This window comes from Phoca vitulina, unplaced genomic scaffold, assembly GCF_004348235.1.
Source record: "Phoca vitulina isolate PV1807 unplaced genomic scaffold, GSC_HSeal_1.0 scaffold23, whole genome shotgun sequence".
Lineage (NCBI taxonomy): Eukaryota > Metazoa > Chordata > Mammalia > Carnivora > Phocidae > Phoca > Phoca vitulina.
In genome coordinates this window covers 7,806,620-7,833,907 of record NW_022589726.1, presented here as the reverse complement: position 1 = coordinate 7,833,907, position 27,288 = coordinate 7,806,620, and the positions used below count along the sequence as shown (strand labels likewise).

The 27,288-nt window shown below is 40.9% G+C and overlaps 1 protein-coding gene across 1 annotated transcript; it reads left to right on the top strand.

Moving 5' to 3' along the window:
• Positions 1 to 1,167: 1,167 nt before the first annotated feature.
• On the top strand, positions 1,168 to 27,086 carry HMGA2 (high mobility group AT-hook 2). Its single transcript, XM_032421070.1, has 5 exons — positions 1,168 to 1,278; positions 3,912 to 3,998; positions 14,365 to 14,415; positions 25,294 to 25,391; positions 26,930 to 27,086. Exons 1-5 carry the CDS (start codon positions 1,168 to 1,170, stop codon positions 27,084 to 27,086), a joined length of 504 nt encoding a protein of 167 aa, XP_032276961.1.
• The last annotated feature ends 202 nt before the right edge of the window (positions 27,087 to 27,288 follow it).

The window sequence follows — 27,288 nt, the reverse complement described above, 5'->3', positions numbered from 1 at the left end:
GGGATCCCCGGCCTGTCCCTTTAACCCCGCCGCCGGGCGGGAGCACGTGAGCGGGGCTTCGGGTGGCACCCGGGCGCCGCCGCCGCCGAGGCAGTTGTATTTCGAACGCTGCCTCTGGCCCGCGGCCAGGCGCCTTGGCTCGGCGGTCCGCCTGGCCTCCCTCCTCCTCATACTATTCCTCCTGCGCAGCCCCCTCCCCTTTATCCGCCCACGATTAGAGGTGGGCACTTCCCCCCCAATCCCGCCGCCCCCTCCCCAAGCGCGCGCGCGCGCGCGCACACACACACACACACACACACACTCTCTCTCTCTTTCTCTCCCTCTCTCTCTCTCTCTCTCTCTCTCTCTCTCTCCCCCCACTTGAATCCCGGGGCAGGAACTCAGAAAACTTCCAGCCCGGGCAGCGCGCGCTTGGTGCAGGACGCAGGGGCGAGCAGCCCGTCCCCCTCCGACTCTCCGGTGCCGCTGCCGCCTGCCCCCGCCACCCGAGGAGGCGCGGTGCCACCCACTGCTCCGTCCTTTGCCTGCGCTCAGTGCCCGACCCGATCCCGGCCGAATCTCCCCATCCTCCTTTTGCTTTCTGACTGCCCAAGGCGCTATTTGTTTTCTCTCTCTCTTTCTCTTTCTTGCTCTGCGAGCGCGGAGCGGGGGGGAAGAGGAGGAGGAATTCTTTCCCCGCCTAACATTTCAAGGGACACAATCCACTCCAAGTCTCTTCCATTTCCAAGCCGCTTCCGAAGTGCTACCGGTGACCGCAACTCCCGATCCCAAACCGAGAGGGGAGCCTCCCGACTTCAAACCCTCTTTTCCCTTTCCTTCGCTTTCCTCCTCCTCTCGCTACCTCCACCTCCACCGCCACCTCCACCTCCGGCACCCACCCACCGCTGCCGCCGCCACCAGCAGCGCCTCCTTCTCCTCCTCCCCTCTTCTCTCTTTTTGGCAGCCGCTGGACGTCCGGTGTTGATGGTGGCAGCGGCGGCAGCCTGAGCAGCAGCAGCCCGAGCAGCACGCCAGCTCTCGCCCACCCTGCCTCATTCACCAGCCCTACCGCCCGGTCTCCCGAAAGGTGCTGGGCACATTTGGGGCGGCGGAGGCGAAGCGGCTGCGGCGGCGGTAGCAGCGGCGGCGGCAGCGGTAGCGGCGACGGCGGCGGCGGCGGGAGGCAGGATGAGCGCACGCGGTGAAGGCGCCGGGCAGCCGTCCACTTCAGCCCAGGGACAACCTGCCGCCCCGGCGCCTCAGAAGAGAGGACGCGGCCGACCCAGGAAGCAGCAGCAAGTCAGTACGCGGGCGGGGTGGGGGCGGCAGCCCACCTCCGCTCCCTCCGCCAGGGCCCCGCGACGCGCGGCGACCCGAGCGCGGGAGTCCAGCGGCGGCGGCGGCGGCGGCGGCGCGCTGCCGGCCGGCCGTGGGGGCGGGCTGCGGAGTCCTCGGCGCGAGTGCGCGGCTAAGCCCCGGGGCGCCCGCGCTCCTCGGGGCGGGGAGATGGGGCACCGCGGCAGGCGGCGGGAGGTGGGGTCGGGCGCAGCGCGTCCTCGGGCTTTCGCTATTGTGCACGGCCCCGAGTGGCGCGATGTCTCCTCGTGACGAAGCGGCCGGGGTCAGACAACCCAGGGCTCGCCGGGCACTTTCCGAGCAGCTTTACAGTTGCGCGGGGGGAAGGAGGTGAGGGGGGGGGCGTTGCGGGGGCGCAGGGGTGCTGCGGCGGCTCAGGGTTGGAGGGGCTGAAGTCCTGGGGGCCGGAGGCTGTTTCTCCCGCCAACCGGGACTGCTCGCGGGCCCGGGACTGGCGCGCCGCGGCCGCCCCCTTGGCGCCTTCCCCAAGTTCTCGGTGGCTCGAGACTCGCTCCCTCCCGACAAAGAACTCGTGGGCCCGCCCGGTCCTCTTAGGGCTCTTTAAATGCGGCGCGGCGGCCGCTCTGCTGGCTGCCGCAGAGGTGTCCCAGGAAAGGGGCTTCAGGGGAGCCTGGGGCCTCACGGGACGGGATTAACTCGTTTGGCCATGGGCGCGGCGGAAAGTAGTGTCCGAGAGTGTGCACGGTAGCTAGGTCACTTCCTCGCCAGGCGCCCGGTCCCCCTTTTGCTCCTGGATCCCGCGCCTCCGAGCTGTAGACATTAAAAGTACTACTCCGGGGCGAGTGGTTGGGGGTTGGGGAGGGGACGATCGAGGGGCGCCCGGGACCCCGCGGAGTGGAGGGTTTTGTCTGCGGATGCAACCAATTAAGCGTGCAGCAGGCGCTTGCAGAGCTGCGCGCAGCGCCCAGGGCGGGGGGTTTTGTTCGCTGCAATTTCCAAGCCTCGGCGGGCAGGGCTGGAGCGGGACGTGTCTATTGAGAACATTTAAACTCCGCTTCCGCGGGCTTTAAAACTTCTCCTGCGTTCCTTGGCCTTAAAGCGCTTCCTTCACGGCAAATAGGCCGATTAGAAATTAATCCCGGAGTCCCAAAGCTGCCCGAGAGCAGGGTGGGGGGAAATCGAACAATGTTTGCTTGCCAGAGCGTTTTAGAAAAACTGAAAGGGTTATATACCTTTTTGAAATCATCAAAGGAAACAAGCCAATCTAGAGGCCCCTGAGTTTTCCCGCTCTGCCCAAGCGATACTTAAAACCGCGTTAGGATCCTGTTTTACACCTCCCGGGAAGTCTCTGCCCTCCCCCCCACCCCTTGTTTCCCACCCGCCACCCAGCTCTCTCTAACTCGAATTGTCCCCCACCTCCAAAAAAAGAATCCAAAAGAAATTGCAATGGGATCTGGAGGTGATTGGAGGTTTTACCTTTGAGTTAAGGCAGTTCACAAAGAAAGAAAAATGTGTCTCCGGTGTGTTTGCTCCGGATGTGCCCACTGGCGCTAGCGGTCCCACAGAAGCTTGCAGGGAACCTTCCCCAGAGTCTCCAAATAGGATGCGAATTTTCATTGAAGACGTTCATGCGTTTTAAGTTAGTTAGTCCCGTTTAATCACCGAATCTGAATGAAATGTAAATTGATGATTCACTGGATAAATATTTTAGGATCTGGAATATTAATCATCGCATTCTCTTAACCACTTGAGTATTTACTACTTGGCAAAGTTTTGCTAAACCTATTGATAGTTTCAATTTCTCCTTCCCAGACACTTCCATTCTCCCCCATTTTTTCCCTCTTTTAGTTTTCTCCAGTCTCCCCCCACCGTAAGAGTTTTCTCAAAAGCAAGTTTTGGAGAAAATGTTTATTTTTATCAAAAGACATTTAAATTTAGGCTACAGACCATGCCTACAGCTCCAAAAGGAAGTGGAGAACTGAAGCAATTACCTAGGTAATTCAAGCAAAACCTCCCACAACAGATTTACCATAATTATTTGGAAATTTTAGGGGGAATGGAGTTATTTTGAGTTGAAGATCTTGGATAATTGCTCCAATACTTCACTCAATGTGTTGATTGAGTCATAATTGACCTACAATGCAGATATGCAGAGATGATTAAAAACCATCTTTTCAATAGGGAAGATTGTTGAAATATTTATGATGTTAGCTTCATATTTCTGTTGTTTGAAATGCTAGTACAATGGGTAGTAGCATTCCTGTAAAGGATTTGTAAGTTGCCAAATGCATAACCCTTTCATATTTTACACCTTAAAACTGTGTAGCTTTCTTCCTAGACCATGCAACCTTGTCAGCCTTTGTTACCTTTTTAGAGTTGAAACAGAATCTAGTTTTCATATGCAAAATAGAATTTCCTTCTTGAACCCTGGGATTAAAAGTATAGTTATTTCCTCTTTCTGTAAACTCAGTACCATCATCATTCCATTTATGCTCCTACTGAATGTGTTCCAACAGTTCTTTTGAGCAGCACATGCAGAAAATATAACTATAGAGTCAGGGTCAATTTCTTTCAGACATTCTTCCACAACAACATTTTTTCCCCCCCACACTTAGGAGCCAACCGGTGAGCCCTCTCCTAAGAGACCCAGGGGAAGACCCAAAGGCAGCAAAAACAAGAGTCCCTCCAAAGCAGCTCAAAAGGTGAGATTTCTCAAGTTAAGTCCCCCCAACTTTCTCCATGACCACAGGAACTTCCCTGTAATTTTCCCATTCTAGATCCAAACCTAAGGATTTGTCCCAACTGGGTAACCCAAGACTCATTTCCTACCTTTACCATTTCCAAGCAAAGTAAGATTTCTAAGCATAATTGCTTAGCATAAAAAGTTTATGAAGATGCTTCCAGTGTTGTTCTTAAATAAACAATCACCAAATAATATGAAACTCAAAACCGGGGCTGGGAGGGTGAGGAGGGGGAGTGGAGAAAGGCGCAATTAAGATCTGCACCGGTTGTGAAAGAGTTAAAAATAAATCTGAACTATAGGATTTGCTTGATGGTGTTGTTTGCAATTTCCTTCAAAAATAATAAAGATTGATTTACTTTGTGCTTATTTACATGATTACTGCAAAACCAAATCCTTCCATAAGGTTAAGTACTTTGCCAAATGATAATTAGAAGTAAATCCAGTGATGGGATACTGGAAGAAAATTTTCATGAATTTTACAGATTTAAATGTGATGGTAAAGTATGCTGTTTGCTTACAATAAACTTCCAATATAATACATCATAATCTCTCAAAATGCTTTTCCATCAGGTGATATAGCAATGCTCTAAATGGGACAATGAGAAGTTTTTTTAAACAAGTATTTGATTCATTTATTGTGTATTTTGGGGCAGGATAGAACCCAGTCAGGTATAAGTTCCAGTGTTTTTATTTATAAATTTTAAATTGCAGTTTAAAGTAACGTCATGTTGGTTGTATTTGAGCTAGCAAAGAGGAAGTATCTCAGGGTCAATGCACGTACAGAGAAGCGAAGGTGAATATAAAACTCACTTTTTTTAAACTTTATAAAGAAATCAAAAAAAGTTTCTGTATTTTATTTGTAGGGCTGCATATTAGTTGAAAACAAAGGCTCAAAATTCAGAAGTAAATTATGGTATACCTTTTAGTAGATTTGAGTACATCATGTGCAGCATTTGTTAAAAAGGACTATAAGATCATCTTTGGGGGCTAATGTTTTGTGTGGTTTTCTCTGTGACTGTGGGCACTAACCATGTTAGATGTGATAGTTTTCAGTATTATAAACTGCCATAGCAACCAGGGATACATATAAAAGTTGTTTAGGGAGTAACTATGAGTTCTTGTCTGTTTTATTTTAATAATCTTAAACAGAGCTGAAGTGAAGGAGCAGATTTCTAATGTATTTAAATATAACTGCTTCACAGAGTGAAGATTTAATTGTGACCCACATTTCATCAATAAACTTTGAAGTAGCTCTAAATTACCTTGTCATTTAGAACTGACAGTATATAATCTGATATTTCTAATATGAATATTTCCTATTTGTTACATTTTTACCTGGTTTATGAAATTAGCTGAAAGGAGCTAATTTAACAAAGGAGTTTTTCAATGTTGCATAAGTGTGGGATTTACCTAACTTAATTTTACTCTAATGAAATGGCAAAGGAATATCTTGGTAGGTAGCTAACAAACATTGAAACTCTGATGTAATTGCTCTGAAAAATGCATCATTACAACATCTCCCAGGAAGAAATCTGTATATCTCATCATAAATAATTGATTTAAAATTTTAAGCAAAAATAAGAAAATGAATCTCGTCTTTCACATTTCACTGTAGTACATTTTTTTGAATGAGTAAAGAGATGCTTCTCTTCATTTTGAAAAGTTTACCACTGACTAACAAAATCTTTATTGACACAAGGAAAGCTGAGACTTGTGTCTAATTTACTAACTAAAGCAAAATAACAAAAAAGTTGGTCTCCTCCCAAGTAAGGTTTGATTTATTTTTAGTTGTTTTAGTAATAGGCATTTACAAATGATCCTGCAAGGCTACTCATCTTTCTGATAATTCTTCATGTATATGTATACATTATTACAACTTCTAAAACAGAAATTGATTTTCTTTTTCCCACAGAAATCTTTCCCTGATATCTTTCATTCATCCAGACAAAATTATTTCACAAAATTCTGGCATAAAAGTCCCTTCTAATAAAAATGAGTAAATATATTTGCCCATAACACGACTGTTATATTTCTTCAGTTTTATAAATTACGCTTCATTTGGAGAAGATAATACTTTGCAAAATAATGAATGACATTGATGAATTGTTCATGGCACGTGTAAACTTAAGGTATTTTCACTTTCAAATCAGTATTTATTGAGTTTGTTACTATCCTATGTAAACATGATTATCAAACATAAATTTGTTTATCAAACATATATTGTGCTCTGACAAAACATGTTAGGACTTTGAGAAGCAATCTTTTCCAGAAAAAGTTATATTGTTCATAACATGTAAGATAAACATACCCTTCTAGACTGACCAGTGTAGATTGAGAAGTCTCCTATGATTAATAAATTGGGTATTCTTGTGCAAACTGAGATTCATCCCAATGAAAAATACAAAACAAAACTGGTAAGTATATAGGAGAACAGAACTCTAAAATTAGAAGAGATGCAACATACACTGGAATCCTGATGATGTTGTGTGTTTAAAATTTCTTGCTGCTTGGAGTTTCTTTACTTACAAAGTTTGTGTTTGGACTCAGTCACTGGCCTTGGGGCATTTGAAAACAAAACTGCTTGTTGGAAAATTAGCAATGTGAAACTTGACAATGCACGCTGAATGTTGCAAGACCAAGTGGACAACTACTCAATTAGCTAGCACTTTAATTTCAGGCCATATTCAATATAAAATTGATTTGTGTAATATATAAAACAAACATTTATAAAAGCACAATTTGTTCTGCTTGGAACTTTTGGAAGAGAAGGTAATAATTCTTCAATCTGCTTATGCTCCATCGTGACAGAGTCCCATGGATGACCATTATGTAGCAATTCTAGTCATTCCTGAGAAGTCCAATCTGAGTGCTCAAAATTTCTCCCTGAACCAGCTTCATATTGCTATCTTAATAAAAGAAATCAGAAGTTAATGTTTTCCTGAATAAATAATTTATTGGTGTGTGTGTGTGTGTGTGTGTGTGTCTTGACCTTGTAATTTATGTTTTAATTTGAGGTGTACCTGTGACCAGTTGTCTCTCAATTTCTTTTTTGTTTTGTTTTCTTCTCATGTTTGTGCTGGATGGAAATACTTTGTATTTTTGCATTTTGCCTGTTTAGAGAAGAGAAAGATATAATCTCCTGTGTGTTTAGGGTTTCTGCTGTGGCTTTGTAATCATGAGAGAATACTGGAGGGGTTGTCACTCATTCTCCAGTGTTTAAGGTCAAAGTCAAGTTCATCTGTAAGCCTCAAGCCAATTCTCATTCAGGTGCTTTCAGGACAAAAACTTTTTTCTGAGACTGAATTAAATTTTAATAGGGAAATGGCATATAAAAAGATCTCAGGTGTGAGACAGCCCTACTTCATAGTGTCATAGATTTGCTTGAACTTCCTTTTGACTCTAGGTGGAATGGCCAGAGCTAGAGAGCAAGGTGCAGAATGAAAATATCATCTAGGTAAAGTATGTACACTTCAAGTAAGGTGTTCAGGTAAACATTTGATCTGTATCTTCCATTTGCTTGTACAAAAAAAGGTCTGGTATTGATTGGACCCTAAAAGGCAGATTTGTGCTTTTTTCTAATTGTGTTCTTAGAAATGTGGTTGACTTTTCATAAATGATTACTAACACCAAACACAGGTATTTTGTGATGAGAGGTTGTAGGTTTTATTCATCATTTCAGAGAAATAAATGTTAGAGCATAGATGCTGAGTGAGGACAAGATTTTTTTCAGAATATAATAGGCCCAAATGAAGAGAGTAACCAAAGGCATCATTATTAGGTAAGTCATGGAAGGATGGGCATTGGAAGTTGTCATACAGTTCCAGCTATGGTTTCTATGTGACTAGAATGATTTTGTTTGATTCCTGTGTGTTTGAATGGTAATTTCCGCTGGGATTCAGGGCCCTATCTGAGTTATACACTTGTACCCAGATGGGTGGAATTAAGTAAAACCTAAGTGTTGTCTCCATTATCTTGATATTTTATGCTGATTTACCTAAGCAATTGACTCTTTTTTCTTTTATTTCCACTTCATTTTGCCAGGGAGGACCAAGCCTTAATGCATCAGTACATTCTATCTGGCGATGCCTTTGGGTCATCACAGATCATGATCCAAATATGGGCAATTCAAACACGTTTGGATTCTTTCACGAAGTAACTTTACTTCAAGGGACCCATAGTTCTAATTTTCTGGAAGCTATCATTCTTCTGAACTTATCATCCAGAGCTCCTCATTGCTTTGACTGACCCACCACATGGCTCATTTTTATCTCAAAGTCTCAACCAATCATTCTGCTAAGGAGATAGAGCATCCTAGACTGGTATTCAATTGTGTTTCAGTTCTTTCTTGAGAATAGATGGAGGCTGAAGAGCATTTTATGTCCGTTAAGGCATTCCAACCTATCGTGTCTTGTCAGCTCACCCTCTGTGGTTTTCAGAGCTCACCTTGGAACCACCTAGCTTGGTACAAGGGTAGAATAATGAGTTTCACTATCCTAGATTCTAAAACTTCCAGTTATGAATTTTTGTTCTACTCAGGAGAAAAAGGTTGAAAAGTGATTCTATTTTAGGGTATTGCTTTGTTCTCTGTTGTTTTAAGACACTGAACAGTTTTGAATGGCATCTTCTGATTGACTTAGAGAGGAATGGTACAGTCACTGTCTTTTCTCCAGGGTGATGGAGGGGGCAGTTTGCTCAGAAGGTAACCGCTGTCAACTCTTGTATCATAACTATTGATTCTTCTGATTACAAAAAAGGTAGAACGATGGTTTAAAGGAGGAGAATCTTAAACTTTGAAAGTAGCTCTTCCTGTCATTTTGGCCTTGGCTTTAAGTTAGTGTTTGTATAGGTGAAGACAGGCGTGTGTAAATAATGACATGAGAGTTGACAATAAGGGCTTCCTTGGGTAAAATGAGCATGAACTACAATGGACGATAGAGTTCACTTATATTTCCTATTGTAAAATATGGAGTGATGGCAAACTCGTAACATCTTTTGAAGACTAAAGATGGTTGCACTTAAAATTTGGAGCCCCACAGAACTGGATTATCAGAAAAGTAAAATGAGAAATACTCAGTGCTTAGCCTGTTTGATGATTCCAGTTGATTTTAATGCCAGTGCACATTGATTTGCACTGTTTATATGTTTAAAAGAACAACTGAAAGGAATAAAATGTGACTTTCTAGACGTTGGATAGTTCGCTCCATATGCTCTTTGGTCTGCAGGTCTCAGTCTTAAAAATGTATCTGTAAAGATAAAGATACATGAAAACAAAACAAGGTATTAGGCCCAAATATTTTTCTAGCTTTTGTTTTTTGCTCTGTGTGCAGAGGCACTGATTGATTTGGAGTGAGGGAGTTTGGGCTTTCATGCATTATCACAGTGCATATAAAATGTGATGAGAGCATTTAAAGTAACAAAAATTAATAGCTATCTAAATTTGACCAAGAAGTCAGAATTGGATAATTCTCTTAGTTTCCAATCTCAGCAATTCTCTATGTCTTTATAGGAAACTTGGAAATGTTTTGCTTTTAATGACTCATTTGATTTTCACCCTAGAAGTTTTTCTTTTCTTTTTTTAAAATCTGCCCATGGCTCTTTTATTTTATATGAAATATCTCCCAGAAGAACAGACCCTTTATTGCCTTGAAATCACATTGGGTCTCAGTTTCACTACTTACGAACGTGGGCAGTTGGCTTAATCTCACATTTTGTGAAACTGAGCAAGTAATAGCTGTCCTATTTAAGTAAGATAATGCAAGATAATGCTCAGAAAAATCACTCAGAATTGGGAGGTATTCTTTTTAAGGGTAGCATTTTAAAATATGGAGGGAGAGAAGAAATTACATTTGAGTACCTACCACATGCTGGAGATTTTGTCAGGCATTTTACACATGTATTAGCTCCTTAATCCTCTGATGTAGATAGTATGGTCTTCATCTCACAAATGGGAAAACTGATTCCAAGATGTAAACTGTGACATGTCTAATGTTCAGCTCTAGAAAATGATGGCACCTGGGCTTGAATTCAAATCTCACTCTAATGCTTATAATCTTTCCACTACTATGTGCTGTAGGATATTTTGTAAAATATTTGCTACAACATTGGTTATGTTATGTCCAGTAACCTGAAAGGCAGGTTAGAAGTTAGGTTTCAGGAAACCCTTTGGAGAGTAGTTCTCTACAAACTTTTAAAGGGATTCGAAATGGGTGCCTACTGCAGCTAATACCCTCCCCCCAGACTTCTGGCCCCCAAAACCCACAGGGCTATGTCTTTAGAGATCAGAACACATCCAGTTTTCTTATTTGTTCAATAAAGGGTCTAGACAAAATGCTGCAGAATTCTGACGGCAAGAAGGAAATAAGACACACGGAATATAAACACCAGTGTTTCTCTCTTTCCTTCCTTCTTCATTCAGTAAGTGTGTGAGCACATCTTATGTACCAGGCACTAATGTAAGCACTGTTTCCAAGCTTAAGAGTTATATTTGTTAGATGAATTTCCTTTTTCAATTAATTTTTTTTTTTTTTTTTAGTGTGGAGTACATGTAAGAGCCTGGAGTACCAGACTTCTTAGAAAGAGGAAAAATTACATTTCCCACTTAACATTCTTCCCAACCCTCATGAACTTGCTTCTAAGCATATTATACAATTAAACATACTGTTCCGAATCTAAACTTTTTTTTTAAAAGGCAAAATATGAAGATAAGCAAGGAATAAATAACACTTTTAACAAGATATGATGTGGTAATTGCAAGTATTCGCAAAATCGTGGGGCCGTAGTCTGAAATCTCCGTTTTTACAAATGCAGGATTCCCAGCCTCTTTCCCCACACCCACCCGTCCACGCCCATAAGCTGTAAATACTTAGAACAAGTTACTGTCTCAATGATACATGGGTTTATAGTATAGAACCAAATTCCACTCTGGTGAAGGGAAACCAAATATATACTCCCACAGTATTGTGTGTGCTGATGTATTAAAAACAAAACAAGCCCCTGAAATGTTTTGTTTATCTTCTATTGAAAAATAATATTCTGAAGAGCATTAAACACAGGAAAAAAGTTAAAGCCAGTGTTTTCCTCTATATAAAAACCCTGGATCTCTTCTGGTTTACAAACTAAAATCCTAACTTGTTTTGCAGGCTTTGTGAAGTTTGATCAGAATGATTAAATAATGTGGGTTTTAAAGAACAATGAAAACCTCCCCGATCGACGCCACACAGCACAGTTAATGTGTTTCTTCTAGATGTAGACTCCGAAGAGGGTTTCAGTTTACATGTAACACTGGCCTGAAGACCAAGGAGCCAGTTTGCTTTTAACAAGTCCAAGTGATAATTGTGATATTTTGCCCTTTAGTTAATGGTGCGAATTTTATTTTTGAATAGGCTTTTTGTCAATGAGATGCTCATTTTAAAGTCCTCTTATTTGCAGGGCTTTCTCTCCGTTGGAGAGATTTGCTTTCTCTGACTTTGAAATGCAGTGAAACCCTTTTTAGAAAACAACCTTCTCTTTAGCAGATTTTAGATACGCCCGGATCCCATCATGGCCCCTGAAACATAACAACTGTACCGAGAAAGCTTGGTGTGGCGCTGTCTAGCCTTGAAGGTCAATAACCTCCTCCTCTTAATGCCACCTACCATCCCTGTGCCCATTAAAAAGGATTTCTATCTTCCATGTTTGTGTAATTTACTACTGGGTAAACTGTGCAATCTCACAGTTGATCCCAAAGATTAAATCAGACACTGCTTCTGTATTAGGGAATTTTTTACTCCTATAACTCACTGTGTACTAGCCAAAGGGTTTCTTAAAAGCTTCATTCTAAAGGTGACAGATGGGTGTAATGGAATATTTGCATTGACTGAAACTTCTTTGAGAGTGGACTAACTTGAAGGAAAACTTCCCTTGAAGAGCTCCATCTTGTTAGGAGTGAAGAGCATTGATTGAGCACTGCAGTTATGGTGGGCACTTCGATCCTCCCAGGAGGCATTCTCTCCATGTCACACATGAAACCAAATTAAGGTTTTTCAGGGACCTGCCCAAAGTCATAAAGCTAAACCGGCAGAGCAGGGATTTGAATCCAAGCTTTCCAAAGTAGAGTCTGTGTTCCTCTTAAGACAACTCTCTCTCCCTAAGACAGCACTCAGAAAGAGTGTGTGATTCGCTGGGTACTCCTGGCTTTCATTTAATTTAATTCATGCCCTATGACTAAAGGTAAGACAGTGCCGCTAACCCCTGACAATAAATGAGCCCATGCACAGGTAGTAAATGACCCACGGTGCCCAAACCTCACAGTTAGACTGAGCTCTTAAAGGCTACCAGATTTCCTTCTGTTCAGGGAAATTAGCTGAGTCAGCGACAATTTTAGTTGACTAGAATATCTCCATATGGTAGTGAATGCGCATATGCTAAGGGGAGGTAGTATTGTTAGGAGGGGAGGAAGCCAGTTTCTAGAGGCCAGCAGAACCTGGGGCTCGAATCCCAGGCTCCCAGGCATGCCCTGTACTGCCTTTGTGTGTGACCTTCCTCAACTATCTAAGACTTAGTTGCTCATCAGCAAAATAAGAGACGTTATAATACCTACCTTATAAGGCTGTTGTGAAGATTAAAGATGAAAATAACACATGTGCTCAATAAATGTGAACTAACAGTATTATAATCATACAGAATTTGGGTTAATTCCTAGGACCTGTTGGCTAGTAATGCCAGGTCAGGGAGATACTATTTGTGAGGAATCTTGTGGCTTATTTTGTGTGTGTGTGTGTGTGTGTGTGTGTGTATGTGTGTGTATCTATCTATCTATCTATCTATCTATCTATCTATCTATATCGTCTATCATCTATCTCCATCTCTTTTTTTTTTTTTTTTTAAGATTTTATTTATTTATTTATTTGACAGAGAGAGAGTTAGCGAGAGCAGGAACAGAAGCAGGGGGAGTGGGAGAGGGAGAAGCAGGCTCCCCGCCGAGCAGGGAGCCCGATGTGGGGCTCGATCCCAGGACCCTGGGATCATGACCTGAGCCGAAGGCAGACGCTTAACGGCTGAGCCACCCAGGCGCTCCCTATCTCCATCTCTTTTTATAAGGCAGATTGAAGAGAGAAAGAAGAGACTCTCACTTGGCAGTGTAGACAGTTATAACAGGTAATTTTAATATCACTGTACCAAGTACCTACTGGCTGCTAACTTAGGTAACAAAAGCACAATGCAAAACAACTTACGCTGGCTCAGGTTACCTGTATTACTGTGTTTCTATAGCCTTGGGATGATTCTTATATATAGAAGAGTGTGTACTAACTTTTCTTTATCCTGCAAAGTATAAACATATGTTTTTATAGAAGATGTATGTCGTGTGTGTGTATGTGTGTTTTGGTGTATTTGGGGATTGGAGTAGGGGTCATAAACATAGGGAAATTACTTTATAGATGATGTTAAAATTTGATTCAAAAGGCAAAAACAACTGTGATACCAGAAAAAATCTTCTTTGAAGCAATAAAACAAACTCTCAAGGTAGTTGGAAATATATTCATGTCAGGTCTGTGTTGAGTGGGGACTTGTTGATAATAATATGCATTTTTATTAATTACTATTTTTGGCACCCCTAGTTTCCATCACAGGGACAAACATTGACGATTTCTGCCAACTTTTTTTTTTTAATCTCTCTCTGCTTTAAATGAATTGATTGACACGTGATTGTTTTTGGCAAGGAATAGGAAATTAACTATGTAGAACTATGCAAATGTTTGGGTTTTTTTTTTTTTTCATTAAAAGCCTATGTATTCTTACTTACTTTAGACTTACTTTTGATTAGCCATGTAGGTGGAAGTGCTTTGTAAGTTGTAAAGCAATATATCAGTTTTAATTTTTGTAACTTTCGCTGTGACATGGAAACAAAATCATTTAAGAGACATGATTTTTCTAAATCATGGATATAGTGGGAGTATTTTTTTATATTGTGGATATGTAGGAGTATTTTATATAATTTATATATTTATGGTTATGTGGGAGTATTTTTTTTTTATTGTGGATAGAAATAAAAGCAAAATGGCTTATTAAAAGCATTTTCATGCATTTCAGAGGAGATCATTCCAGGGGAGTGTTTGAGGGTGAGAGATGCGTAAATATCTCTGTGCATCATGCAATGAAACACCCGGGAAGGAGGATCTACTCCAACATGGAGAAGAAGATGAGCCTTCATGGAGAAGGGGATTGTTAAAGCAATCTCCATACCTCATCGCAAACCAGAACATTCTTACTTGGAATGTGTCCCTCGGTGCAGCACTTATAAATAATGTCAGGTAGGAAACAATATGACTTCCTTTTTCATTTTGCAGAAAGCAGAAGCCACTGGAGAAAAACGGCCAAGAGGCAGACCTAGGAAATGGGTGAGTAATCAGATATAATTTCTGGGCTCTTTTTTTTCTTTTTGGTAATGAAAATTTTCTATTTTTCGTTTTTTAAGTGAAAATTACTTTTATTTTATCAATTACATGTATTTCTGACTTCTGGTTCAATGAGTCTTTGAAAGGGTTAAGGCAAGCGCCGAATTATCACCACCCTTTACCATTAGGCTCCAGGAGTTTACTCACAATGCTTTTCTTTCCTGGGAGTGACTCCTCTTTCTATCTCTTATCAACATGAAAAGAGTTTCCACTCTTCCTTCAAACAGGGGTAACAATGAGATGACTTGTTCGGTGGGTTGAGTAACTAAGGTTAAAGGGTATTATGAAACCTTGGAAGTTGATTACAAATGGTGATAAAATTCAGATGAAATGTGTATGAGATAACTTTGTAACGTTTTCTTTCTTTTCTTTTTTTTTTTTTGTTGTTGTTTCCTTCATGGCTTTGCTTTGGACACATCTCATTTTCGAGGTGGCTTGTGTTTTTCCTTTTTACGTTGGCTTTTTAGGAAACCAGGTTTTTAGTTTCAGATCTGTTTGCTTCCCTTAGTGGTCATTCCTGCGGACTGACGTTAGCGACTGTGGCTTCCAGGCAGGTGCTCTTGATCCCACAGGCACACAGATCCTGTAGCTCCTTGAGGCCAGAAATCCAGTGATCACTGAAGAGCGTCGCTCATTTTACCACTTCAGCCTTGTTCCCTTTGCTGCTACACTACCCACGTTCTTTTGGTCTGTCTTTCCCACTGACAGAGGAGAAAAGTCTTAAAAATGACTAAAGCCATTTCTCAAGAAAGATAAAGACATCCTCTATACGAGGTTTCTTCTGCAAAGGGATCTTTGGATGTCCTTTTCTCTCTTCCCTGGTTTATTCTTCATGCTTCATCTTTTTTTAAGTGTCTTTGCTGCTATGCTGGATTATATTTTCCTGTTGGTATGCCATTCCTTTTCCTCTAGAGTTCTACATCACTTTCTATTTATACTGTGGTATTGCCTTTCATTTAATTTATTCATCTTGTATTTTTTTTTTCCTCTGCTCAACATGTGTTGGGATTAGATTTCTTAGCACAAGGAAATGGGGATGATCTTTAGATTAAAAACATCTCCGCATTGCAGTGTAACCTTAAAATAAGAGCATTTCATTCAACTCTCTGGTCAATAAATGAATTCTCTCCAAACCTACCTACCAGGTGGTAATCATCTGGACTGCTTGAGATCCTTAGTGTTAGGGAACTCACTACTTCTTAAGGCTGCCTCTTCCTTCTTGGAAAGCTCTGAACATTAGAAAATTCTTCTGCCTGCCTTCCTGTAGCAGGCCTCCTTCCTGGGAAGATACAGAGTAATTGTTTTCACTTTTACTCCTGATAGTCCTTCAAATATTTGAAGACAATTAACACATACCCTTTGTTGTCTTTTTTAGTCTGAATATCTTCAATCCTTTCATTTTTTTTCCCCCAAAGGAACATTCTTGTTATTCTTTTCTGAGTGTGTTTGTTTTTTAATCTTTTGAAATATGTCACCCAGACCTAAGTATCATGTTTCAAGTGTGGGCTCCACAACCGGTGGGTTTATCACCTTTCTTGTTGTACATATGGTTCCAGTTATCTATTAGTGATTAACCAACCACCCCAAAACTTAATGTTTTTTAAAAAAAGCCATTTTATTATGCTCATGGATTCTTTGGGTCAGGAATATGGACAGGGCACAGCAGAAAGCCTTGTCTCTGCTTCCAGATGTCTGGGGCCTCAGTGAGAGGACTCAAGCAGCTGGGGGTGACTCCAGTACTAGGAGTCTACATTCTGGAGGCTTCTTCACTCATGGGTCTGGAGCTTTTGCAAGACGGGCTTGAAGTCTGGGTGCATCTGGGAATGTCCACAGGAACACCCACACACATGGCCTTTCCAGCTTGGTGGTCTCAGGGTAGATGGCCTGCCTTCTGACATACACTCAAGGGGACAGAGTGTTCTGGCACATGAGGACAAAGCTGCTTAGTCTCAGAAGTCAAAAAGTGCTGCTTCCATTGTATGCTAGCAAGCACACCATTGACCAGCTTGGTATTGGCATACATGTAAATACAAGTCTGCCAATTTCTAAGCGTCAGAACTTTGAGAAGACAGACCTGTATAAACTTTCTAAAATGCAACATAATAGAAAATGGTAAGTTCTTTGAAGTCATGAGATTAATGTTGCTCAAATGAAATAAATTGTAAGCAAAGACATTGAAAGTTAACGGGCACGAGAGCTTCCATCAAGTGTGGCCTCTCTTGTGTCCCCCAGCTTCATGGAGAGACAATTGACATACAGCATTGTGTAGACTGAAGGAATACAAAGCGTTGATTTGATACTTATGTATTGCAAAATGATTACTGCAGTAACATTTGTTAACGCCTCCATCACCTCACACAATTACCATTTCTTTTTTTTTTTTTTTTTTTGGTGGTGAGACCATTTAAGATCTACTCTCTTAACAACTTTCAAACATATAATACGGTGTTGTTAACTATAATCCGCATGCTAGATCTCCAGACTTGATAACCGAAAGTTTGTGTCCTTTGACCAGCATTTCCTCACTTTCCCCACCCTCCACTCCTGGCAACCACCATTTCACTCTCTCTGTCTATAAAATCAGGTTTTTTAGATTCCACCTGTAAGTGAAATCATACAGTCTTTGTCTTCCTCTAACTTATTTCACTGAGCATAATGCCCTCATGTTCCATCCATGCCAGTGGCCGAATTTCCTGCTTTCTCATGGTTGAACAATATTCCATCCCATATGTGCCACACACATACACACCCCCCCCCCACATCTCCTTAAACATTCATCAGTAGATGGACACTTAGATTCTTTCCATAGCTTGCCTCTTAGCTGGTCATTCTACCTTGTACCTGTTCTACCCTTGGGGTATCCTATAATGTTCACCAGTAACATCTGTAGATTATAGTCATGTCACCGTTCTTTCTCCAAAACTTTCTGTGGTTGCACAGCCAGCCCCTGAATTAATTACAAGCTGCCCTGGCGCTTTCAAGGCCCCCACAGTTTACACCCACCTATCTTTATGGCTTTATTTCCCACCACTCATATTTACACAGCCAGTGTTCCAGCCAAGGACCTAGGTGCTTTTTTTTTTTTCTTAATGGATTCTTACTCATTGGAGGGAGATATGGATTCCAGGCATCTGATCTTCATGCTGGATCAGAAGCCCATGAGAGACATCCACCGTGGAGGCCCTTGCTTTCTGGGAATAACTGGGTCATCCTCATTGACGGGGGTGATTCCTAATTTTTACTGGCTGTGAGAATGGAAAATACTGTGTGGTGAACTGTTACGGCTCCCTGACTTGGTCCCCAAAGAAGAGTTGTTCTACTCAGAAGAGGTAATAAAAGGAAATTGTGTATTTTTTCGTGACGGTGTGTTTCCTCTTTGCTTGTATATATTCTGTTGGGTAGAGTGTGAAGCCAGCCGCCGCGAGGCTTTCAGTTCAGCGGCGTTCTTTGCAGGAAAGCTCATGCTAAAGAAATAAATTATTGTATTTTCCATAGGCAATGGGCATGGACCTCATAGTAAATTCAGTTCTTTCCAACGGTGTCGTTCACCGATTTCCTTGTGGTAGAGATAGATTTTTGAACTGACTAGATTTACTAGGTACATGACCAAAAAGCCAAATTGCTACCCCTGTATTCTTCTGAGCTGTTTTGTTTTGCTTTGTTTTGTTTTAAAGCTCTTTCACTTTTAAAAAGATGTCCTACAAATCTTACGGTGTCAGGTAACAGGCCTGGAAAAAAACATCTGCAGGGTAACCCTCTCACCTGACGTGATTGGAATCGGCAGTTGGTAGGCTACTCAGGAGTTGACTAATCAAAAGTACGTGTATAGAAGTAGGGGAGAAACTTGCATCAGTCTTGCTTAAGGCTAGGGAATGGACCATTGGCAAATCCAGTGAGTGTATTAAGTGGACTTTGATTAAGAGCACTTCTAGTCTTTCCTTTATTCTCCTTTGTGCCCTCCCCAACCCCCTGAGTTTGAATTAGATTTTGGATCTTTTACTTCAATGAGCTAGTCTGGACTTCTGCTTTTTAAAAATGTTTTGGTGTGGAGGAGGTGAGAGGTAAAGGAAGGAGAGAGAGGTGGGACCTAAATTTTCTCCTGGTCTTACAGTTGGGAGCTCAGGATCTGGATTCAGATGGCTTGGGTTCAGATTCTGGCCCACCACTTGACTAACTGTGGAATCTTGAGCAAATTACGTGACCTTATCTCTAAAAAGGTGGTAAGAGCAGCATATTTTTCATAGTTGTTAGACAGATACATTTCTCATACACAGAGTTGTTGTGGGGATTAAATAAGATCACCCATGCAAAGGACTTAATAAAAGGCATAGCACATGCAAATGCTCAAATAATGTTAGATACTATGATTAATTCCACTGTACATTTTCATGTAGTTACCACCAACAACCTAAACCTTACTTACTTATAGCCAGCTACCAGTAGTCACACACATGAAGCAAGGTGACAGTCATACATCCAACTAACCAAGCACCCTCAGTGGTATCATTATGTCTTTAATGTATCTAGGCTTAGTATCATCAAGCTTAAGAACTGCTTATAAATAATCCTGAAGTACGTTTTAAATCTATTTTCAGTTAAGAGGAAAATTGCACATAGCAGCTTATAAGCCTCTCCTCTAATTGTAGAGGTTTGGTGTCATGTGTTGTTCATCAATTTGAAAAGTACGATTCCTCCTGTGTGTCTCAATATGTGCATCCAGAGATGTGCTGGTTTCTTGGAACCTCCATAGAATTCCATTAGTCAGTCCTTCTGCCAGTTGAGACGAGGCATTTAATATTTGCCTTTCTCAGTTTTTGCCTAGGAAGGGAGCTTATCGCAGAACAGAGTTAGTGATGGAAAATATTTGGAAAAAGTTTTAGAGAATGGAGTGAAGGCTCAAGAAGATGTGAACCCGGAGGATGAAAGGCTCCATCCAGATGTTGCTTGGGAAAGTGCTTCTGGAGGAAAAGAAGCAAGGACAGAATAATAAAGAATAAAGCAGTAGGAACAAAGATGTTTGTAGGTGTTTTGTTTTCTGAATATCTTTATGAGAAAGGAAACAGGACGGAAGGGAAGTATAGCCCCAATATGAATTAATGGTTTGTAAAGAAAAAAGCCAACCAACCAACCAACAAACCCTCTGGAGATACTGAGATTGACCTAGAAATTGAACCAAGGACTAGTTGCTGAAGCTGAACTTTGATTGGTCACTAACGAAGCCCAGCTGTTTTGGGGGTGGGTTGCTCATTCTCTTTATTTGGTAATGGGGTGTGTGCAGTACACTGATGTAAAAATATGCATTTCCATTCCATCTCTTTTGAAGGGGCGGTTGTCTTTTCAGAGCTTGTGATGCACAGGAAAGTGACGTAATTTCAGCTGTTGGTCAGACATGGGAGGATTCTAGATAGGCAACAAAGGCTTTTTGTTTTTTCAAGTTTGAAGACATCTAGAAACTTAAGTGATGATGTGAAGATCAAGTACAGGAAATTAAATCAGCATAAAACCTATTACGAACTAGACTGATTAAAACTCTTTGGATTTCTTCTAAAGATCCCAAGTATTAGTGCATTGAGGAACCTGGGAATCTGATGTTGAAGTTCAAACATTAGGTTTTCATTTCCATGACTTTTCCCCTCCAGATGTTTGTTCCCTCTTTTTTTCTTTTTTAACTTTTAGCCATTTGTAATTTAACACTTGCTTTGTTTAAACTGAAGTATAACTTTGATGTTTAGAAAGAAATATCAAATAATGCATATTGCAGATACTTGTAACTTTCTTATGGGAGTCGGAGAGGAAGAAATGACTTTGATATAACATCAAGAACTGCTAATGGAGTGTGTGGAGGCAAAACCATTTTCCCTTAAAAACTTGTAGTAATAACAAGCATTAAAAAATGGAGATGTTTCCCTGAAAGCACATGGCTCCTTGCTATATGCTCAGTAACTTAAATATGAGTCTTCTGATGCATATAATGTGTTTAAAACTGGTAAGCCGTGTTTTCTGAAACCATCTCCTTTGCCATATTTTCTGATAAAAATGGAGTACTTTGCAAACTTTAATAGAACTCTCTGGGAGAAAAGTGATTTAACTTTATTTTCTCTTTTAATAACTTACTGCAAAATTTACTAAAATAACTCTTCAAAAATGCAAGATTAAATATAAAAATACTAAGAAATAAATCATACTCCGAAGGCAAGAATTGGATTTGATCATTCATATTTTGATTCAAGATTAATCTCCTTTTTTACTTGTTTGATTATTGAAATGCTATTCTTAATTATTCTGTTAAAAGAAGTCTTTAAAAAAGAGGTCGATAACCTGCCCTATTTTGTCATCCTGCTCAGTTTGGCATAGCCAACTTCTACCAGATCCTGGCTATTCACGACTATACAGCCATTGACCTTGGGGTCTGCCACTCAGGTGATACCACCACAGTTCCACAAAAACCATGTGGTCTTATCAGACTATAATCAAGGAAGAACAGGTTTTTGTCCCACTTGACTGAGTGGCAAATTATAGAAGGAGGTTGTTCTGATAAATGTCCTATTTCTCTACACAAAATAATCAGCTCAGTAAAATCCTAAAGACAGTTATCTCAATTCCGCTCTAATTAAATGTCAGGTGTTATGGAATTCAAAGAATATGAAATTATATGATAGTTAAAGATATTTAAGACTTTATCCATACCACCATACACATATTTACCTATGTTTACCCAAAGTATTTATGATGGCAGTATATATTTCTAAACTATTAGAAATTCTCATGATAAATACAATTAATATGCTGTCTCTCTCTCTCTCTCTCTCTCTCTCTCTGTGTGTGTGTGTGTGTGTGTATTTTTTACTAGGCAACATAGGTAAAACTACCCCATACTTCAAGAAAATATTTTTGTTCTGTTTTTAAGGGTGGTATCTGCATTTATTTTAAGTTTTTTTTTTTTAAATCCAGGAATTCCTTATTCTAAACTCTTCAATATTTCACACAAGTATTTAACCATTTTTGGCAAAATTTCAATTTGATGGGATTGAATCGAGCCTCCTGTCTCTACTTTGGACTAAAAGCAGGACTTCTGTGTTTTGGTGAGCTGAAGACGTTTAGGCAGGTTGTTCAGTTTACCCATGCTTTTTCTCCTGGTTAAGTCCCTGACGGGAACATTCTCTCTGTAGCTAATGGCTCTCAAGCACTGAGGGTTGTAAAACCCAAGAATCTTTATTGCCACAGCCAGCTCTGTTACCCAGGGACTGATTATTGAGTTTGTAGATGATCCAGCCTCCTGTCTCCTTCTTTGCTTTGTTTTCCCAGCTCCCCCTGCTGCCTGCCCTTTGGCCATTTCACTACTCATTAGCACCTCCACCAGATGGGGGGAAGGGCCAGAAACAGGGGGTCAACTCTGGTAAAAGACTTGGCGGGGGGGGGGGGGGGGGGGGGGGGGGGGGGGGGGGGGGGGGGGGGGGGAAGAGGTGGGGTGTAATGGCAGACATAAGGTTTTCAGATTATCTGTCGATTTGATAGATCCAGACTACCCAAACTCCGTCCTCAGGGGTAATCCAATGTAGCCACGACCCTGAAATTTGTTTTTCACTCATTCTTTATTCATTTTTATAATCAATGTGATTTTAGAAGTATAATGTCTTTTTTAGGATGCTATGGGAAGCAAAGGTCTCTTTTTTTTTTTATTGTATTTCCTCAGTATTGATGAGTGGCTGCAAATCAAACTTGGGTTAGCAGGCTTTAGCCCCCTGTTCAGATTCAGAAGAATTGTATTAAATCTACTCTTACATTAGACTCAGGTTGTGGAATGATAGTTCTTTAAATTCAGGTAGAGGGAGATTGCCTCGTGATGCTCAAAGAGTCCTGTTTGGGTGTGAACAGATCATATAGCTAATCCTCGCTGTAGGACCAAGGGAAGCCTTGTCATTACTTTGTGCTGTGATTTCAATGCATTTACCCAGAAAATGCACTTTGAGTGTCTGTTTGAACATAGTATCCTACAGAAGGACTAAGCATGTAAGATGGACAACACAGACATGCAAGAGACTGCTTAGACACAGTGTTTTGTTTTTTGTTTTTGTTTTTTTGTTCTGAGAGAGAGAGGGGGGAGAAAGGAGAGGGAGAGAGAGAGTCTTAAGCAGGCTTCACATTCAGCGTGGAGCCCAATGCGGGGCTCCATCTCACGACCGTGAGATCATGACCTGAGTGAAAATCAAGAGTCGGATGCTTCACCTGACTGTTTTGGGCACTGTTTTTGTTTACTTACTTGTTTATTTACTTCTCTCTTGTTTGGCTGGACCACGTAAACCCTAAGGCTGCAAAGGCAAGACCCTTTGATTTTGCAATTTTCCATTTATCTAAACATTTTACTCAAGTCTTCAGACAGTACTGTGGATCAAGTCCTGTGCTAGGTCCTGGGGTTATCGAGGCCAACAGTATGGATGGGGGCTGCCTTTGGGGCACTTACAGTCTTGGGGACCAAAAAAGGAAAACCTGGTGTCAGCCCCTTAGATTACCCTCTCTGTGCTTCGGATGCTGTGAAGCTAAATTAATTCCAGTTTTCAAGTATTTTGAGCTCTTCAGAATTTAACAGTCCTTCCATAGAAATGATTGTGTTGCTTTCCAAATCCTAATGACACTCTATGTCATTATTTGAATATAGCTCTACATATAACCTATGAATTAATTGTACGAGTGGGCCTGAGCTTATATTCTCTCAGTATCACCACAGCAAACATCCAGGCTAATATCAAATGTACACATATTTAATCTATCAAAATAAGGAGTCAAATTTTACCTGGTCAGTACAGGTTTAAAAAGATAGGTATTTAATTGCCAGATACTGGCTCCAAGAAGGAGGGGAAAGGGAATTAGAAAGATCAGGATAATTCTCTTGGGCCACTGCCTCAACATACGTTGCTCTAATTTTTTTCTCTCTGTTCATGCTAATTTATCAGATAAATTTAAAATCACCTGGTGTCAAAGAGACTAATTGTATACTTTAGTATTTCTGGATACTGCTACCCTTTGTATTTAAAAAATGAGCTCTTGAAAGTGGAAAGCATATCATATTTATCCCTTCACCCTTAGCACCTAAGACCTAGAAGGAAATTCAGCAAATGATTAAGAGCTCAGACTGCCTGCGTTCAGTCAGCGGGTTTAGACTGAGCAAGTTGCTCAGTCATCAGCTCTGGTCTTCTTGTGCATAAAACAAAGGGTCATAATAGTTCTCATTTCCTAGGTTTATTTTGTAAGAATTCAATGAGAAGCCACTAAAAAAACTTTATTCACCGTATCACAGGCAGTCAGTAAATCATCACTGGTGATGTTAGTATAGTTTCAAGCCCGTAGCAGGACTTAATAAATGTCGGCTGAATCGAATGACAATATTTCTTTACTGTGTATAAATGATGGTCTTTGGATGTTTGTTTTCCACTATGAATGTGGTTTTGAATCGCATGCTTTGTCTTTTCTTTTTTTTTAATCTGATGATTTGTATTTTCAAAGAGGCTACAAAGGGGTTAAAAGTACTAACCCATAGGCATCAAGGCAGTGTTTGTAATAATTTCAAATTCCAGCTTATGCCTTTCCACTGAAGAAGTAAGCTGTGAGCCACTATCACCCAGGCCCGATACAGACTTTGAATGCCTTGCCCTGCATTAATCTTTCCATTCCCTCACTCCTGGAAATAGCGTTCTGCTTTCCAAAATAGACTCTAGCGCTGTACCTTCAAAGAATTTTTGTCACAGCTTTGGATCATCAGAAAAACAGAAGAAAGCTTTGTTGGCAGAACCTCACAGAATAATTTTCTCAGGTAGTTTCTAATTTTTTTTTTCTACAAAAACTTATTTTAATTGCCTGTTTCTCATGTCCTTTGCTCTTAATTTTGAGTGTTCACATGAAAATAAGCAAAAAAGGAAAATCAGTTAATAACTCTTTGTTTCTTTGACTTCTTTCAGGGGCATTTGGAAGCACCCCACTTAAAGCAGGGAGGTTTACAACTAAGGATTCATTGGTGGGGGAGGGATCTAATATCCTAGGTTTTATACCACCAAAGGGGTAAGGACTCCACAGTCGGAATAACAAAGGTAGCAATGTCGCATAACTTGGAAGTTTAAGCATTAACATTACCAATAAAGGAAGTGCAGGCCTGCCAAGTTTCCAGACAATCCAAATATTTTCAGTCTTGAGGGAGCACCCTATTCCAGGAACCACCAAAGCCCAGGGAGGTGAAGGAATTACCTTATGTTTAGGAATAGGGAATCATAAAATGATAGCTGATAATGTTCTATAAAGAAGCATTTGTTTTGCAGTCTTTTATCATTCACTGTTCCAAATGAATCTTGAGGTCAGAGAAGACATATACCAGTGCGTGTCAGAAGCTGATCCTAGAGTATCATTTCCTTATTACGGGATCTCTGTCCCTACATTTTCTTTCCTACCATTATCCTCTTAGGTGACCCAACTTTAATGTTCTCTAAATTCCCTAATGGAAATGGATGAAGCATCGCTCTCAGTTGATGGAGTTGGAGGGTATGGAGTTGGACGGTATGCACATGACCATCTCTGTGCCCGGCCCCATCCCATTCTCCTGAGGCTAACAGTCCCTGAGTAGTACCCAACGCTGGGTGCGCACCTTATGAGTTTATCGGAAAGAATGGAAAGGCAATATGTGATAATACTGTCCATCCTATAACATTTTCATTCTCCTGTGCTCTTAGTAAATTTTAAATTTCTTGTTTAAGAGTAAGTAAAGTTTGATTTTACATGCTTTATTCCCCTTTCTTATTCCCCTGTCTTTGGACCATATAATTCCTGTATGTGTAGGGTGAAAGTGAACTCATTCCCAACCCTAATTCACCCCCTTGGAATTCCTTGCATAGCAATGGGATAGAGTTTAATGACATTCTGTTTGGACTTGCTATGTACAGCACGCTCCTTTCCAGGCTATCAAACCAAGGCACTAGTAGATCTTATGTGTGTGTGTGTGTGTTTTTAAGGTTATACATTTTATTTTATTTTTTTTATTATGTTATGTTAATCACCATACATTACATCATTAGTGTTTGATGTAGTGTTCCATGATTCATTGTTTGCATATAACACCCAGTGCTCCATGCAGAACGTGCCCTCCTCAATACCCATCACCAGGCTAACCCATCCCCCACCCCCCTCCCCTCTAGAACCCTCAGTTTATTTCTCAGAGTCCATAGTCTCTCATGGTTCGTCTCCCCCTCTGATTTCCCCCCTTTCATTTTTCCCTTCCTACTATCTTCTTCTTTTTTTTAATATATGATGTATTATTTGTTTCAGAGGTACATGCTCTTCTTCCAGGGTAGCCTACTTTTTTGTGGACGTTAAAGTTTATCCATGAACCAGTCAGGCTTAGGATTTTGTGTGTTGCTTTACACATCCTGTTCAGACAGTTGATGAGTTACACAAAAACCATTTAAAGTCTGTAATTTTCTAAACAATAAAACAGTGACTTAGTCTGATACATAGTCTTAATCTGCTTTGCCATTAAATCACTAATCTCAGGGGATATCAACTGGGACTCTTTTCAATTGTTAAAACCTATGGGAACAAAACTGTTCTATTATCTAACTTGCATTGTTGAAACCTCTTAAGGGTTCCTAAGTATTCACAGAGAACTAATTCATGCCATACAGTAAGTAAGTACCACATTGTTTCCTGCTATGATGAAGTGAGTGAGCTTTTATGTTCATTATGTACTTTATGGGATTAATAGGATGTTCAATGTGCCTAGACTGTATAGTTTGAGAGGGTTTGGCCATACATGGTCACAGTATGAAGAAGAATTCCCTTGTGACTGATTTTTTTTTTTCTGCCCAGGATTCTTATAATGTGGTATGTATTCATCATTGCTATTTCCTATTCTTTTAAGTAATTATGTTCCAATAAAAATTTAGTGTCCCCCCCCATTTGAGAAGCTGACATTTTATATCCTTAAGATTTTGAGTGAAAATTTAGTTGTCTTATTTTGAGGTTTTATCTTTCTATAAAATTTTTGAGCCTGAGAAAATGTTTCTATTGATTTACTTAACAATCTCAAAACCATCTTTGGTAGAAAATCTCTTTACATGTGAGAAAAAGCTGTCTAGAAAGATGTCATGAGTACCGTTGGTCATGGTGTGCAAATTTAAACACCCTGCCTATCACAGGAGGGTCTTTTTTTTTATTTTTTTATTTCATTTTTTTTTTAAGATTCCATTTATTTGCAAGAGAGAGAATGAGAGACAGAGAGCATGAGAGGGAGGAGGGTCAGAGGGAGAAGCAGACTCCCTGCTGAGCAGGGACCCCCCCCCCCCCATGTGGGACTCGATCCCAGGACTCCAGGATCATGACCCGAGCCGAAGGCAGTCGCCCAACCAACTGAGCCACCCAGGCGCCCCCACAGGAGGGTCTTATATCCAACCTAAATTTCTCCTTGTGTGGTTTTCAGTCCATTTCCTCTTGTGCTGTTCTTCGTGGTGATAGAGAACATCTGGTATGTTACTCTTCAAAATAATTCTTCTTACGTGGTGCAGTGTAAAGTGGACACACTTCGGGTCCTAGCAGACCTGGATTTGAGTCTGGGCCTTAGCCCTTACCACGCTTAAGCCATCATTGCCTCTCTGAGCCTCAATGTCTTCTTTTGTAAACACAGCTCATACTCCCTACCTTGCAGTTTTAGCTAAAGTGTCCAGCTCCTAGTAAATGCACGAAATATAATACCTTATATCATTAGTGTTAAAGCCTGTGAGAATTTATGAAGTCAGCTTTTTTTTTCCATGGTAACATTCCCAGATATTTCTGACTTTG

Coding starts and splice junctions, on each gene's coding strand:
- HMGA2 (XM_032421070.1), top strand. CDS start 1,168: ATGAGCGCACGCGGTGAAGGCGCCGGGCAGCCGTCCACTTCAGCCCAG. Junction 1,279..3,911: donor GACCCAGGAAGCAGCAGCAA/GTCAGTACGCGG, acceptor CCCCACACTTAG/GAGCCAACCGGTGAGCCCTC. Junction 3,999..14,364: donor CCTCCAAAGCAGCTCAAAAG/GTGAGATTTCTC, acceptor TTCATTTTGCAG/AAAGCAGAAGCCACTGGAGA.